This window comes from Mycteria americana, chromosome 2 (assembly GCF_035582795.1).
Source record: "Mycteria americana isolate JAX WOST 10 ecotype Jacksonville Zoo and Gardens chromosome 2, USCA_MyAme_1.0, whole genome shotgun sequence".
NCBI classification, from domain to species: domain Eukaryota; kingdom Metazoa; phylum Chordata; class Aves; order Ciconiiformes; family Ciconiidae; genus Mycteria; species Mycteria americana.
In genome coordinates, this window is record NC_134366.1 from 135,065,921 (window position 1) to 135,083,679 (window position 17,759).

Here is a 17,759-nt window from a genome sequence, read left to right on the forward strand (position 1 = left end):
AAAGAAAACGAACAGATTTGTGGAGAACTCAGAATAGCGGAAAGACAGTACAAAAATATGCTAAACAAATAGTCATCTTAGTAGTACAAAGGCCTGTTGGAAGTAATTTTAAAATGGACCTGGCTTAATATGTTAACATAAACAATGTTTTAATTCTTGAAGTGTCTTAAGCCCTGCATCTGATAAGTTTATTAATAATCACAACCATCTTTTCAACAGTTGATACAGCAGCATCAACCACCTAACTTCAAAATCATCCTGTAAGTAATTAAATGCTTTCCACTTACATTGCTATATTAGAAGTCAAAGAACAGAACTTGCTACAAGTTGCACACACAATCCTACTTGCATTAAGAAAAAAACCCACCACAAATAAATCAATTTAAGTTCTTCAGTTAGGAAAAAACCAGAAATATTGTTTTGACATTAAAGAAAAATCCAACATGAATGTGACAAATGAATTATACAATTATTCCACCTATGTTTGTACTTGCCTAGCAGTACTTTGGCATCTTCCACATCAAAATCTCCATCTCCATCAGCATCATATATCCCAAGCTTGCCTAGAAATGCAAAGAGAGGAAGAAGAAAGAATTAGGGATTCAGTAGTTTGTTTCTAGCACAGTGCTTTCAATATGCAATGGCTGACTGTCAATGCTAGGTTGTTACCAAATTTTTTTTAATGATTTATCCATATTCTTCTTAACCATATTTTAGATTTCCTGGAAAATATTACAAATATTTTCAGTTCCTTTCTGCATTTCCTAGACTTTAGACTGAACACAAGTTAGTCTTTTTTCCACACATTTATTTTGGTGCTCGCAGATTTAAAACAAACATCTAATTAAGTGATCTGCTTTATGTGAACACGTTTTGCTCTGAATAAAATTTAAGTTCACAAGGAACATTCAACATGTTTGAAGGAAAAGAAATAATGAAACAAGGATTAAACAAATAATTACCGTTTGTTTTCTGATTATATGCTCGTTGCCCTTCTAAATTCTCAGAAAAAAAAAAGATAGGTATAAAATTTTTAGTGCTAAGTTAATAGAAGGTAAGCAACCTGCTTCCTGGACAAAAGAAAAACATTCATGATTTTATCAACAACTGTATAACATTCAATGCAGAAAAAAAAATTGTTCATCCTTTTATAGGTGACTATAGGTGAATACATCAGACTTCTCATTTTTATTTTTGAAACTGCAGCTCTACCAGCCTTAAGTATAAGCAAAAGGAGAACGCAGTTTCTATTCAAAAAGAATTTTTAGCATAGAATCATGGTATCCAGGATTAGAAGTGTCCTGGGATCACCAAGTGAGCAGAGCGCTATCTAATTAGTTTTGATAAAATTCAGACATAACTTTTAATAGGATTGAAACTCTGCACACTGTTTGCAGAAGAACTCTAAGTCCTTATAGTTTGACAGTTTATTATTACATTTGTCATTCTCTAAATGGAGGCAGAACTTGATTATAATGAAAATAAATGAAATATAGTTCTTAATATGGTACTTAGAAAATTAGAAACCAGTTTTGTGGAAGAAAAAGTTCAGACTTGGGTCTAGAACAGACAAAAATAAGGCCAGCGCTATTGTACGGAAGCAATCAATTAGAAAGGATCTTTATAGGTTTATGGTTAAACACAACAGACTGGTGGAATAAATTTAATTCTCTAGAAATAAGAAGAATTATATCATCTTCAAAACCATGAAGAATGAGACAGATGAGAAATGACTGAGTTTCATGTCGTTGTAGAAGAACAGTAATTCTCTACAAAATTAAAAACATAAAAAAGTAAACAAAAATTTTTAGCGAAGGGACTGTAAAGCAATCTTATTTCTCTAATATCCTACCTTGTAGGACCTCTGACAAGTTATAACGGAAATCCTTTGCTTTGGCTGCATGCATAGTAAAAATATAGAAACCATTATTTGCATCACTAGACCCAATTAAGTTTCAAACCAGAAGCTTCTCTTATTATCACTCCAGATCAAAAAAACATGTACCAACAGACTTGTAAAGCTGTAAAGCTTGCAAAAGTGCATGTTGAAGCCTACAAGATCAGGGACAATAGCTCTACCCATGGACATACATCTTGAAATTTGACACATTAATATTCACCCTTAGATATTATATTAACAGTACTATCTTAACGTTGTCATATTGAGATACAATTATCACTGTTATGAGCTTAAAACTGAGGTCATTCAACAGCTCATTCACAAGAGGATGACTGATCAGTTGTCCTGACTCTATAGGCAACATAGTCCATCAGAGGAGTGGCAACACTAGCTGCCCACTTTCAAGCACTGCTGCAAGTTTCTGAGAGCTTAAACTGAAACAATGGATATTTAGCTGACATTTCAAATGAACTACAGCATACATGTTACAAAGAGATCCAGATCTATCCTTGGAGATTTCTTCAATTCTTTAATAAATGCAGTATGTTAATAACCTTTTCCAGCCTTATGAGTATCCCATTTTAACATCATAATAGAGTTCAGCATTAAAATGTACTTTCTGAACTACATTGCCTATTTTTAACATGTAGGTCATTTGCAAACACTGCAGTAGTCAATTCAGCTATCTAGAAATTTAAAATGGCCTCCATTTAATGTATATTATAATAAATATTAGAAGTGTCTTAAGATTTAAAATTCTTACCTAGAACTTCTTCATAGTCTACAAGTTCAAACCAGACAACTGCTACTGATGTCCAAACTCCCAGCAAAGCAATTACCATAAACCAGGTGAAAAATGAGCTTCCAGAGAGGCCTTCTTTCTTTCCATTCTTGCTTCCTCCATGCTTAGTCTCTGTTAAAGTAAGGCAAACAAGTAGGAAAAATGGATTTGTATGAGAGTTAGAAAACTATGATTGAGGACATAATTATAAATCCTGTTTCTTATGATTACACAGAATACAAGACATTTGAGTAACACCTTTTTGGGTTTTTTTGGTTTTTGGTTTTTTTTTTTTTTTTTTTAACTTCACCACTGTTACTTGCTTTTCATATCACTGTGAATTACGGTGGGAAGCTTGATGATTATCTAAGTAAAAACCCTATAACCAACGAAACACCAAAAACCCACACGTAATTTGGCTTAACAACTTAGTTGGAAATCCCCCCTTCCTCCCCTTTAGTGTATATTTATACAGAGCTTAAAATTTTTGAGATGCTTTGCATTTGTGCCAACAGTTCTCAAACTGCCACCAGAGGGCAATGTGACCAGCAAAAAACAGTTCAGACGAAAAGCGTTTCTTCTGTAGCAAGTTTCAAAGCTGGTTGAATTAGCTCACGGAATCAACATGAAAATTCAAATAGCCCAAGAAGCCTAAAATCTAAACCATATTAAGGCTAAGACTCCAAGTTCTGACACCCTACCAACTAAAAATACCTTCCCTGCTGCTTAGAATCAAGCAGAGATTCACTACATGCTGAATACCTTTAGACTTCCAGTCCCATGGAACACACAAGTAAAAGGACGACACAGAGATTTAACGCAAATCACAGCTTTATTTACAACTGCACATATAGAAAGTAAGTGTATGTCAAAAATACAGTAGTTATAAACAAACCACTAGGAAAAGAAAGACCTCAACCTAGCATATGGGTAGGGGGTTTCAAATGGGCATCACCACTAGAGAAGACATAAATTGCTTGGTCCACTGCTTTAGGATCATTTTACGGAAAGAGGGATACATGCAAGACTGGCACTTGGCCGCAGTTTCATGTCTACCAGCCTGTTCCACTTCATTCCCTTCTAAGCACCAGCCTTTGCCCGTTTAGCCACATTCAGTCCTAACTATTGAAGCAAAACTATTTCTTACAGATTTTGAAATACTCGAGGAACTTTGTCATGAATGTTGTGATAACACAATAAGGTGAGGAGTTAACTTTATCATACTAACTGCAAGTAATGTTTGATGTATTTATCAACACTGATCATAGAAAAAGACAAAAAATACTCTCAACAGCTAAATATCAACATAATTGCTTTTTAGAATAAAATGGAGTAGTTCTGAAAGATGAGTAATGAGAGATTGGTGACTGACTGACTTATTTCTGTAATAGATATTATATAGAAGTACTTTCAGACCCTGCTTGCCATCAGGTTCACAGCTGTAATAAACTAACCTTTTATTATATTCATTGTGCTATATACTGAGTTCAGACCAATAAGAAAAAAAAACAACAACAACCTGACTCACATCAGCTCTTACTCAGCTCAGCATTTTATTGAAAAAAATATTCTTTTATTAAGAATACTCTGTACAAAGATCAAAACCCAACTATTTAGTTTCTTTTCTGTATTAAACAAAAAGTTGCCTTGGTATAGGCTGTCCAATAATATTCAGAGAGAAACCGAGACAACTTAGCCTCACATCAGGCATGTATCACTTGCTACTGCACAGTACCCTAATTACATATGTGCAAGGTCCATATACATAACTCATCATAACATCTCCCTTGCAGGAAAGATGTACAGGTAGCCTGAAAACAAAGACAAAGATGAGCAGTGTGTTCCAGTACATTCAGAAATATTATCAACTGCATGTGAAAATTATTTAATGTACTCTTGAGCTGGAAATTTTAATATTCAGAAATAAACAATTATACTATGTAACAGCAGAACTTTGCTACTCCTGTGTTCCAATGTAGTCAATGGAAATTTTGTACATACTTAAAGTGAAACCTTAAGGCTAAAAACATTTTACGTGATTGCAGGTTACAACTTTGTTCTAAAGCAAAACAGGTATTAGAAGAGGCAAACAGGAAAAAGAATCGTACTGTATTTCATACTTACTAATTTACCTTACTGTTTTCTACTGTTTACTGCTAGTTGCCTCTGAAGAAAGAAGCTTTACTTATTAGAAGAAGGGGGAGGAGGGGGGGGGGGGGGGCAGACATTTAAGTAACCAAGCATAGCTGTGCATATTTTTTCCAGTCTAAAAGACTGTTTCATGCAAATCTCTCAAAAACAGATTCTGCTATAAAAATATCATTCAACAACAGTCACAAAGATACATTTTTATGCTGTGGCCTCCTACCTTACAGAAAAAATATTTTCAAAACTCTTGAAAAATTCTGCTAAGAATTCAACCATGGCAGCTTGATCAGGCAACACTTTAATATAAATGGAAGTTATGTAACATAAAATTTACCTATGGTCTGCACAGATAACCCTACACATAGGGTCAGAACAAAACATTGCAAGGACTGACACTGGCTCAGAGCTCATTCCAGACAGTTAATTCTCAATTCAAGCCCTTTCCCTGCACATGCTGCCAGCCATGTCAGAAGTAGGTCACTTGCCATATCTGGTAAGCCTGTGCTTACACCACCAGATGTCTTTATGCAGACATCAGAAAGTCTTAAAGTGTGTTCTATTCCTCAATGGTAAATCCTTAAAAGTCCTATACCTCACCCACCCCACATTAAGAGTCACGCCTAGGTAAAGAAGTATGAAAACCTTTTTCCTTTTACTTTACCTTACGTTAAAGACACCTAATAATTTCACATACTCCAAAAATAACTTTAAAGTCTGATATTTGAAGACAAAACAATGTCTCATTAATGTGTACTCTACTCAAGCAAAAACTAAGTTACAATTAATCACCTGCCATAAACTCATGAAATACCTCTACTCCAGACAACATTTAATCAAAGAGAACAGAGGCAGCCTGTAATGCAGACTAGAAGAGCAAACTGGCTAGAAAACACCAACATACCGCGGTAAGCCAGTTTTTTGCTGATTACAAAATCAGACATAGCCAAGTATTTGCAACTACGCATTTTCCACTTGTTCACAAAAAGATCAGGATTATACCTGTGTCGTCAGCCATAACATTAGTGCTCGATTTCCACAGACAGAGAGAGTGTGTTGGTATCTCCAAAATTAATGCTGAAGGCAGAATAAGAAGGGATTTATCCTCACTGTAGTCTTGCAACAGGAGCAAACAAGTTTCCTAAAGCCAGCTCAGCTGGAACACGAAACCGGACCCAAGAGAAACCTCTCCTCCAAATCTATTTTTAGAGCAGTTATCCTCAGGAGCCAAACGCTTTTCAGAACTCATATGGCAATCTAGTTCTGACGACAATCAAATTCACTTACTCCTCCTAACAGAGCATCCTGGGTAGTTGATCCTTTCCCCTCCCCTTAATCCTCCAACATCAAACACAGCATCAAATGAAACCAAGCACATTGTACTCTAGTATTTTGCTGCAATGTATGCCTCAGTGCCTGAGTTCTAAGGACATTAAATCCATCAACCATAAGCTGAAACACAAGTCTGGACACAAAGCTCGCCTGCTTGCATTTGTTAAGTTGGCCCTCACCCAAGAAACTTTCTCCATGTTGGCACTCCTCTACCAGACTTCCCAAGTATCCTGTAGAGACTGCTCATTTGAAACTCGCTAACTACTTTAAGAATAAAAGACAGCTAATTTCTAAAATGTAGTTTTGAGTCTGCTAAGAGTTACTTGAAATCAACCACACACATTCTTGCCAAAGAATTCTCAGATCAGAACCATTCCCCTGGTACACCTCATATTTGCTTCTAGCAGACCCCAAGGAGGGTTGGTTACTGATAGTTTTGCCAAAGCAAAGCCTGTTTCCCTAGAGTGCAATACACCACATGCCATAAAGGTAAACCAGGCAAAATTTCTAATGTATATTTGTTAAAAGTAGCAGAGGTGTTGATTTCACTTTGTTGCCCTCCCTTTCCAGAAAGGACTAACACTAACTCATTTCACTCACCCCTCCTTTAAATTCTGACAATAGTCACGCTACCTGTACAATTTAAAGCTAGCACAAATGATTAATGATCAACATACTCTCTTCTTCTTAAGGACCAGAAGAGGAGGAAAAAAACCCACTAATACACTGTTCAACGTATTTACATCTCTAATTTTAGCAAACTATTTTTTCCCACTGCATTTCAAACAAAAGCCAGCTCCTTTTGGGCGGGAGGAAGACAGAAACAAACTCATGTCACATTAACAGCAACCCTAATAACAACTTTAGGATCTAGCACTCTGCCCTTCCTCCCCCACACTTCTTTAAATAACATAGCCATCAGGTAGATTGTGTGAACAGTAGAATGTTACAGCTAATTTGAAAAACAACATATACCTCCTGTGGTTTTAACATCCAGCAACTAATTCCCAAATGCACTTCCCAATAGCTCAAGGGAGAAAAAAAGAAAGAAACAACCCAACTGAGTTTAAGACTTTTCAAATGGGTGTAAAGAAACTACAGGCAGTTGATTCTATAACTAGTGTGTCTTTTAACTATTTTTAAAGCCACTTGAATGCATCAAACAGAACAGATACTTTAAGAAAGACCGCCTGACTAGTACATTTCAGCAACTTATGTGATGTACAAGCGATTTAGAGCAAGATAGGAGGAAAATTTAAACAAACGGTAAAAGTCACCAAATACACAGAGAAATCAACAGCTTATTAAGGGAAATAATTGTACATGCAATTATACGTAGTCTATTGCATATAAAACCTATGTTGTTTTGACAAGCATTAGATTAGGCAATTTGTTGCACCTTCACTTCGGCTGCACCTGCATTTGCAGATACTGGATCTTACTACAAGTGGATTCATAGAGCATACAACCGATGCTGAGAACCTGAAGTCCATACTGTATGTATTTTGGGGGCACTGCTCCAAACTAGATCTCACCTGGCTGAATGTCCATAAGCGGTTGCAGCATACCTTTCTGTTTCATTTCATTCAAACCTAAGTAAATATACTCAGGGACAACAGCACAACAAATAAAAGCAAAGTGAGTGGAGACATTAAAGAAATTAATTTCAAATGTACACTCCCAATCTGAACTAACACACATATGTTGACCTTTAACCAAGTACCCACAGCCTTATCTTGTGCCCTTTAAAAATCAATTGATTGCAAGAACATGTATTCCCAAGAAATGACAAACATCTCCCTTCCTGAAAGGGGAGGCTACAGTTAAAATGGAGAAACTCTTCAGGCTCGTCAAAAGGAAGATGGACCAAAAGGAAGATGGATCAAAGGGCCACAAAACTGATCATACACCCCATGAACAACATACATTAACACACACCTTGAAAAATACAGTTTACACATGTATCTCTCTGAATGCTAGAGTTCAGCATACCAGACAACATAATTTTGCTTAGTTTTGTGAAAGACAAAGGTTAAATTGAACAGATATATATTTAAAATACAATTCAAGATGGGATAGCTAAGTCAACAGTGCAGACTTCTTGCAAGGTCTCATTCTACTGTGTTCAAATGCTGTCACTACAGGTTTGTCTGTTGGTTCTTTTCTGAAGCAACTCAAATTGCTTCACTAACACTCAGAATTATTATTCTTCACCTCACTTGTCTAACTGTTTCAAATGTAAAAAAAATTTTCAAGTTAGTTTTGCTACAACTATGCACTCCATGCTATTTTTGTTAATTTTAGGAAAGCATAATTGACAATCAAGACTAGCAGCATTAATTCCACCTGTAGATCACTACCAAAGCGCAAGTAAAGAAGCTTAGAGGAAAAAAAATGTCAACTATGAACACAAAAATAAAGGCAGGCTTCAAAGCATCAAGCTAAGCTTTTGTAATGTGTATAAATAATTTCCCACAAAGGTGCATTAGCAAGTAATACGGAAGCAATTATGGATTATCACATGAAGAGAAGGGTGCACACCAGCAGGCAGTTACTAGAAATTAGGAAAACACAGTTAAAGGGAAAACAACAAAGCACTAACCTCAGAGAATTATCTAAAAATAGCATTTCAGAAGTAAAAACAGTAAAAACCAGCTAGACCATAGGTGACTTTAGAACAAACTCGTTTTAAAAGCAGAATGCAGAGTGATAAAGAACAGATATAGGAGAGAAGTAAAAAACTAAAATAGGTTACAACAGAACCATCCTACCACCAACAGAGCTGAACTAGTAGCAGTGCAAAGACAGAAAACAACCTCTCTCGTATGAGCATGGCCTACTACCGCTTGACATTTTTGCCAAATCATCTTCTCCAATATGATTAACAATAAAATAACTGTTGCAAGCTATTCTCAGTAATAAAATTGCAGTTAATTAAACAGTTTTTACACAAAGTTTTTTTGGGTGGGGTCAGTAACAAGTATTTTGAGTAAAGTATCTATTAAAGGGAAGTTTACAGCATTCTCTGTTGATATCATTTCCCCCTGCCTATTAAAATAAAAGCTCCCCCCCTCCCACTGTGAGACAGGTCATATATGTGTGTACATATATATATACACACACTTTTCATGATATGTATTTTAAAATCTAGACTCAATTACCATGTGTGTTGAACTGTTTCACTCTGAGAAGTCCACGCAGCATAATGATTGCAAGTGCTATCCTGAGGTAAAACAGATTTTCATCTTTAATTTTCATTCAGTGTACCAAGGGTGGAATAATATACTTTTAATGGACAATCTGAGCTTTTGATGTGGTTTTACAAAATCTATTTCATTTTGTACGGGAGACAGGGTTACTGTTTTCTGTTTACTTTAGAGATAGAACAGAGATTTTTACTAAAATATGTATGGTATCACTTACCTTACCTTTTCACAAATATCCATACTCAGAAATTTTTGTTTGTTTTACAAACAATCATGACAGCAGGGTCTTTGGAGATAAGATCTAAAGTTTAGTAAAGGTTTACTTTTAATAAATTCAATATAAATTCTTTGTGATACAAAATTGATTCTTCATTTTGGTATCTAAGAAATCCTCTTCAGCACTGCAAACTTAATGGAAATTAGGAAAAAAAAGTGGCTTTTTATTATTCTCATTAAAAACTAGATCTCTGCTCTGCACTTTATATAATCTAGTCTACATAGTTATAGATATCTGTGCACATTATCAAAGAACTTTAATAAACTAAATCAGAAACTTACTAGACAGGAACAGGCAAATGGATGGAAAAGAGCGAGCTGTAAATTCAAAGAAAACACAAAGACCAGAACTTAAAGTTGAAATAATAATAAATGAAAGGCAATTTTGGCTCTCCTGCTGCCACTTCACAGATTTTTTTACTCTAGTGTTTGAGGAACTTCTCCTTATTCCACATATAATCAATCCTCACATAAACCTTTAAGGTCCTTAATTTTCAATCCCTACAAGATTTCTCATAGTAAAGTATCCTACTGTACAATCAAAGAAGAACATAAATACTGAAAACAAGAGCAAAGTCATAAATTCAGGATTCGACAGCAAAGCAGGCTGATCATGGAGATGCTGAGGATGGCCAACTGGGGGGGTGGGGCTGGAGGGAGGAGATGCATCACAAAATATATAAAAAACCTCTAGGATCATAAGCGCCCTGCTGAACTTCCCTAGTGAAAGGAAGCTCCTCCCTTCACTAGATGAAGTGATTCCATTGAACCATCTCCTGGAATTCAGTGCTTAATCAGGATGTGAAAGACCAGAGATTCAGTTCTCTCCTCTGAACTGGGGAACAGTGTTTGAATTTCTTCAGAGCTCTAAACCACATTTTTAAGTATACCCAAGGGTATGAGAACAAAGCCATTTTAGTCCTTCACGATGAAGCTGTTAATTCGTGCACAGTCGAATCTTAACTGGCCACAACAGCAATTTGTGAGAGAGGAGCTCTGCAGAACAGAGACTAAAGCCCAGTTTTTCCCCTCCTCTCTAGGTAGGAAAGGGGACTCTGGACATAACTGGCCTATCATCACGCTCACTTCTCTGAATCTCTGTTTCACATTGGACTGGAACAGTTTCAACAACAAGAATTTAAAAGATACACTCTCACTCCTGTTCAAGTATACCCCATAAACACCAGCTGCAACACTGAAAGGCAACCAAACTTTCTTTTCAAGAAGAAAATGGAATTAAATCTTTGTCTCCTCTAACCTGGGTGAGAGCTCCAATTACCAAAAGAAACCACTCTTTCTTTCCTTGTTCTACACAGAATCAGATCTGCAATCCTGTTATCTGAAAATATGCTTCAAGTAAAACAGAACCATGTAGGTTTTTTCCTTTCTTTTTTATATTCTGTTTATAAAGAGAGATGGTCAATACTTTTAAAAAGTCAGCCCATTTCTGAATATAAACTGTTATAGTTCAAAGTGCTTTTAAGCCTATAGATACCTTTCTGGTTCACAGGAAGCACCACAATGTTTACAAGAGTTTTTTAGTTGCAAGCTAAGGTAACTATTGTTACTAGAAATGAGAATTAATTATTCTTCAGAAAAAAATCCAACAAAAAACAAGACTAAGATTATCATCTGGCTGACTGATGTCAAGACTCATTCCCAAGGTTTGTTTTTTTTTAAATTATTATTCTTATGTATTTGCATTTATTCTGACTATAAACAGTGAACAAATTCTGATTGCTTTCCATTTAAATGATTCTTCTAAGACATACATACACAACCAAAGTCAGAAAATTTATCCAGCAGAAATCTACTCATAAAAGAAACATAAGAATTACTAGCTTTGTTTGTTTTGGTTTTGGTTTTTGTTTTGTTTTTTTTTTTTTAAGAAACAGAAGTTTTTCTCTCTAAGAGAAAATTAAAGTCACAAATTAAAGACAAAAAGAAACTTAATGAGAAATTCTGTCCTAGGAGGTTGCACAGTTTCATCAGACTTGTCAAAGGCACTTTATCTAAATACAGCACAACAGTGAATTCTACTTGCAGTGCTAGCTCCGCACTTTTCAATGAGGTTTGGAGAGACCAGCTGTTTGCAACCATAAGAGCTGCTGTTAACAACTCTCTTCTGGAGTTCTGTTTATCTAAGCACAACTGCTGAAGTCAGAGGAGGTAAAAATGAATACAGAGATATATGTTAATAAGAGAAAATCCTGAATCTGCACCTGCTTCTTTTCTAAACGTGCTAGAAGGATGATCACTTTCAAAAGCCAGTCAAATTTTGTCCAAGCCATGTTTTGGGTTTTTCTTTTTGGTTATTCAGATGAACATTTTTTTAACAGTTCTTCAATTAGGAGTTATTACAAGGAAAAAATACACACAGATGTGCACACAGCTTAAATGACGAATAACAACACTGCCTACAACTTTGAAGTTTTTTAATGAATACTGACTAGCAACAGGAGTATATTTAAAGCAGTATTTAATGCAACCATCACATCCTATCTGAATAGTTTGGATTACTTTTTCTTTTTTTTGTTTTTAAAAACCTTTTCTCCACAAACTTAAAGACAGTACAACAACAGGATTAGAGAGTTAGCACTTCAGGAAAAAATAAAAGTCGTGTAAAGACAGAACAAAAATATATTTTGTTATCTATTTACCTAATCTAAATAGATTTGTATAGAAAAGTAAGCCTTCTTACATTCTGATATTTTTCACAAACACTTTAGGCATTTTCTCAAGTTTTGTTTTTATGTTTATACAAACACAAAATAGAATGAATGTCCAAAATGGAACGTAGAGCTTGCTTCTTGTAAACTTACTTGACTCAAGCATCGTTTTTGCACCCTTTCTACTCTCTCCCCTCTTTCAAGCCACCTCCCAAAATTCTAACTTCGACATCTTAAATTCCAAGTCGAGAAATTCAACGTTAAAACTACAAGCTTATAAAGAAATTTAGTTTGTCTCCTGCTACAGGATCGACATATCTATATCATATATCGTATCTATATCAGCTATAACACTGATGAGGAGACAAAACTAATTCCAATTTTAACTGTGAAGATGACTTAAAGATCTTTAATAGCTATTATTTTGATTAACCAGCTCTCCTCCACAGAACATTCAGAAACAAGAAGATTTAAAATTATACAATCTACCTATCTTGTATTTGAATGATTTAATGCAGCCAAGAGCCCTACATAATTGCTAGGTTAATTAAATACTTGGTTGTATTTAGGCCAGAGCAGAGTTCAGGAAAGGTAAATGTGGAGAGGAAATACAAGAAATATTTAAGCCCAGAACATATAAATTCTGCTGGTGGTGACCTTTAAAAAAGTTTCTATTACATAAGGTTGAAAATCCTCATCTCTGCATATAGCATGCTGGCATTAATTCTGGGGTGTTTTTTCCTTGTTCTATTTTCCTATCCTGTAATGTGGGTCACATCAATTTGTTTTAGCAACAAGTCCCAACTAAGCCACAAAGGAAAGAAAACAGATGAAGTAGTTTCAGTTCAGATGAAGTAGTTTCAGTTCTTTCAATTTTTCTCATGGTTTGAAGGAGTTTTAAGTAGAAGCAAATCAAATTCCAGTTGCCATAAAAGTACCTACAACTCTGCTATTCATGGGTTGCTGCTCATGGAAAAAATAACTTTTAAAAATCCTTTACCTAATGCCTAAAACTTAGCAAAGTTTCAAGTCTGATACTAAGTCAATTTAATTAGGTGCTAGCTCATAGAGGTGCTATGCAGCTGCAATTCCTACAGAGTTCAAAAGAGTTTGTAGGTATCTCATACCTACAGTCATTACACAGTCTTGGATCTATAGATAGTTCTTAAAATATGCTGTTAGGAGATCTCAGTTGCAAAAATATTGCTCTTTTCACAACTTTCTTGCTACAAAAGATATAGCTGTGTCCTCCAGTTACTATGGAAAGAAATAGTTCCACAGTTACAAACCACTATCAGAGCTTTCTTTAATAATACTACAAAACCACCTTAAAAAACACTGGTGTAAAAAGCAAGAAAGTGAGATGTGTTACATTAGTAATTAATCGTCAATTATCATTTAAGCAGAACCTCAGGAAATAAAATTGTAAAACAAGAAAACCGCTACTCAATAGTTATAAAACCTCTAGCTATTAAATATTTTATAAAGAAAGTCTTTAAACAACTTGGTAGCATTTGTTACAATGGGTAAGTACATGCATAGTGATAGTGCAACTGCATATGAAGGAGAGACTAAAATTTGTTTCATTTAAAAAGTTCTAGCAAAGCTGAACCACACATACTACAGTCTGTTCAAACTCAGTGTATGCTTATCTGCATACTTAATTTCCAGTGTGTTTAAAGACACATAATAGAGTTATGATTTCCACTTCAAAGCATAGCTCAAAACTCTTCCATGCAAAGAGCTAGCCCGTAGGATGCAGTTAGGACAAAGATTGCCACAGGCTATCACACAGATTACCAGTTTGTGATCTTCATCAGGAAAGAAACACTTGGAGTAAATCAGAACTTCACTGCTCAAGTTCTCTACAATGAAGAATTCAACATAAGAATTAGCGCAGGAACACTTTTTACATGTTTCAAAGTGATTCAGAAAGGTCCAGCTGAAAATGAACTTTTTTCTTTTCATACAGGTGATCAGTAAAGGGGGGTTCATTTTAAAAAACAGCAATATTGAAATCTTACCTCTTTATGCACTTTGTAATTAGAAATAATCTTCACACACATGCCTTTTACTGCTAGTAAATTATGTTGTCTTTACGGAAGCCCTTAAATACCCAGCCATTACATTAGCATATCCAACCAAACCATTCACCTTCTATGTTGACACCATGGCTCCATGATGACATGATTGAACACAAAACTCTGGATTCAACTTCACTCCCTGATGCCCAGCCACTCATTATCATCTCTACCCTTCTACCCAAACCACTTTCCATAAAGCTGTATACTGAACTAGTCTGGGGAAAGAAGAGTCAGCTTTCTGCTTATCAGTTCCCTGGCGTGGTTCACCTAGCATCTGCACAGCTACTAATTCAGGTACAGGGAAGGGGAACTGTAAAGAGGAAGACTGCAGAGCAACCTCAGACTAGATTAGACCTATAGCATTGCAGACCTATAGCATTGCAGACCTATAGCATTGCAGACCTATAGCATTGCAGACCTATAGCATTGCAGACCTATAGCATTGAACTGTAAAAAGATTTAACTCCCTAATCCCCCAATATGATATACATCCTAGCCTAGCCTAGCTACCACTGTGAACCTAGCCTAGCTACCACTATTGACAGGGAATTTTCAGGTGCATTCTCAGAGTAATTGCCAAAATCTAAGAAAATATACTCCAATTTTCTGTCTCCCTGAGATTATTAGTGATACTTGAGGTTCTCCACCTAGCATTTTAAACAAGCTCTATCCCCAAAAGGCTATTGAAAAGGTTATGTCTCTTATGTACCATTTAAACTCTTAACGAAATGCTCAAAAATTATATGCTGCAGACATCCTTACAGATGTCAAGTGCAAGGCTCCTCCATATTTGAAGCACCATATGTTTTAGCCCACAATGACTTCCTGCAGACAGGTAAGATACACTAGACAACACTAGAGCAGGCCCAAGATTTCAGCCCACACTGGATCAAAAGGGGCAGGAGAACTTTCTTTGATGTCTTTATCACATGGCAGCATCTCTGTAAGAGAGGAGAGGAATCTCCCAGTGCTCCAGAATTCTTAAGGAGAAAAAGCACTGGTAGAGGGGAAGTATCAGGCTCTCTTTGCTTTTATGTTAATCTTGCTACCCTTAGGTATCAATGTTAAAACCCAAAATAATACTTTATTGAGAAAAAGCAAAGGGAAGAAATCCAAATACCAGGCAATATGTAAAAACAAGTCATAAAAGCATATACTGTGTTCAAACTGATCAAGCATATGCTGTGTTCAAACTGATCATTTTTCATTACAGAGTGACCTTGGTAGTCAGTTATCATACCTTTCAATAGCTAATGGCGTACAGAAAGTTTCATACAGATAGACCTAAGAGATGACGGGGTTGCCTTTTTAGGATTTAGAGCTCATTTAACTCTAGTTCTATACAAATTAAGAGGTATATCAAGGACTCACTATTCCAATGCCAATATGCTCATGTATGCAGAGAGGTACCTGTGTTAACAATTTTAAGACTGTTATTTACATCACTTTCATTTATTCAGAGATAAGAAAATTACTTGTTTGAAGAGTTACTACCTTAAGTTTTGTACAGGACATTTAAAAAAAGAAAAGAACAAAAAAAAGAAAAAGAAAGGGAGGGGAACCCCAGCAAAACCAGTAATTTTACTGATGGTACTGCTGCAACATAGCATGTAAATTACAGATGTTTGGATCATTACTGTTGCTTCCATTATTTAATTTGGCAGGTTATTTTACAGTATGTTAAAACGTTTTCCAGAAAGGCCACCCCGAACAAGACACAAGGCAGACAGATGAATCACAAAGAGGTGGCTGCCTGCATTTTCATGGTTTTGTTATTTGTATTAGCTCATTTTAGCGTTTCCTGAAGATTTAGGGAAGAAACATACACAGTTGTTATTTAGATACTTTGTCACTGACAAGAGCAAGTCATACTTTGAAACTATATGAAACTATGAAAGTTCCTCATATAGTCAAACTATACGAGCAAGTCATATAGTTAGCTATTAGATACAAGGTACACAAATGCCATTAAAATTCAGAGATCTAGGCTTAGTCTCACAAATCATAATCAACTTTCCTGGTTAAATCCATCTTGTTCTGAATACAGAGAAATGTCTTTTACCAGTCTGTGCCAAACTGTTTAAAAAACAGTAATATCTGGCACTAATGGTAAAAATTCAAGATCTTCAACTAGTTGTAAGCAACTAAATTAGGCAATAGGATAAGCTTGGTGAAGAAATCACTGCAACATTTCTAAAACAGTATATAAAGACTCCACCAGTGAGATAGAAAGACAAAAGAATTTCTCATTTGTCTGCAATAGCCATATAGCAACTCTAACAAAGTAATAACTATCCATTGTATACTCCTGAATACCAAAGATGTTACAAGAAAACATTCTAACGTTGAGTTTAAATAGCCAAATCAAAGCACTGAGCGGCACACTAACTGAATTCATGAGAATTTGTATTAGTTCAGTAAACACTAGGAGTTAGACTTGGACAAACCAGTCAAAACATTTGTTAAGCCCCACAGAGCATCCCAAATTTACATCTCACTTATGACCTCTAACACCTTAATACCCTTCTTCCTAAGGATTACAATTAAAATTAAGAAGGAAATAATGGATAGATTGTAACACATGAAATCAGATGATACATTACACAACTGTAAAATCAAGAGTGTAAAGCAAGCACACTGGCCAGTAGTTCAGGTCAGAAATTAGAGAGACAGAATTTTTAGGTAGATGGAAGCATCATATTTACGCAGAATCCATAGTGTAAGAAAAGAGAGACCAGAGAAGGCATGGGCAATCCCAGTTAAAGCATCAGAAGCAGTGATGTGAAGTTCCATGTTCCCAAGAGCCAACAAAGGAGCTTCAGCAGGAAAAAAGTGACCTGTTTAGCTGATGAACTTTCTCTGCCCTTTAGGTAAATTAAAAAGCTAATGGAGAGCCTCAACCCGAGAAAGTACACTATAAAGTAGTCTTTACAGTAGAGATGAGATAAAATGTAAAAGTTCATGCAAATTAACAGGCTCAGCTATATTTCTAGAAGTGATACTGTTAACTAAAAAAGAATTAATATTAGCACAAAATTGCATTTGGATAAGGACATCAGGTCAACTTGAATGCATACAAACCAAAACCCCTAAATTCAAAGAAAGCTAGAAATTAATGAAAGGATTAGATGAAAGGCACCTTAGAAGGTCCAAAAGACGACTAAAAGGAGTTAAAAGCTTAGCAATACATTCACATTTGGATATATAAGGAAACTACATGGTTAAAACAGGAAAAAGCGAAATCAGACATCTTCTGGGATCTTGCAGAGAAAAGTCTGGGATGTCAGAAGATAATCTCAATCATTATTATGGAGATTAAAGAAAATTTATCAAAGCAACGGTAGAGTTCTTTGACTTCAATCTGTG

At 35.6% G+C, this 17,759-nt stretch overlaps 1 protein-coding gene across 6 annotated transcripts in view; it reads right to left on the reverse strand.

Annotated features, from left to right (window-relative positions):
• The window catches only part of ASPH (aspartate beta-hydroxylase), a 121,626-nt gene that overhangs the window by 100,764 nt on the left and 3,103 nt on the right, over window positions 1-17,759 (reverse strand). The window contains exons 1-5 of one of the 6 annotated variants that reach the window (XM_075494717.1): window positions 5,829-6,021; window positions 2,664-2,813; window positions 1,853-1,897; window positions 963-995; window positions 495-563 (exon numbers count right to left, since the gene is read on the reverse strand). In XM_075494717.1, the coding sequence (XP_075350832.1) occupies window positions 495-563; window positions 963-995; window positions 1,853-1,897; window positions 2,664-2,813; window positions 5,829-5,844 (313 nt within the window). In that variant the 5' untranslated portion in view covers window positions 5,845-6,021. Of the gene's footprint in view, window positions 1-494; window positions 564-962; window positions 996-1,852; window positions 1,898-2,663; window positions 2,814-5,828; window positions 6,070-17,759 lie in introns of those variants that run through there. The other 5 variants (XM_075494719.1, XM_075494722.1, XM_075494716.1 and 2 more) reach the window with 5 other exon arrangements.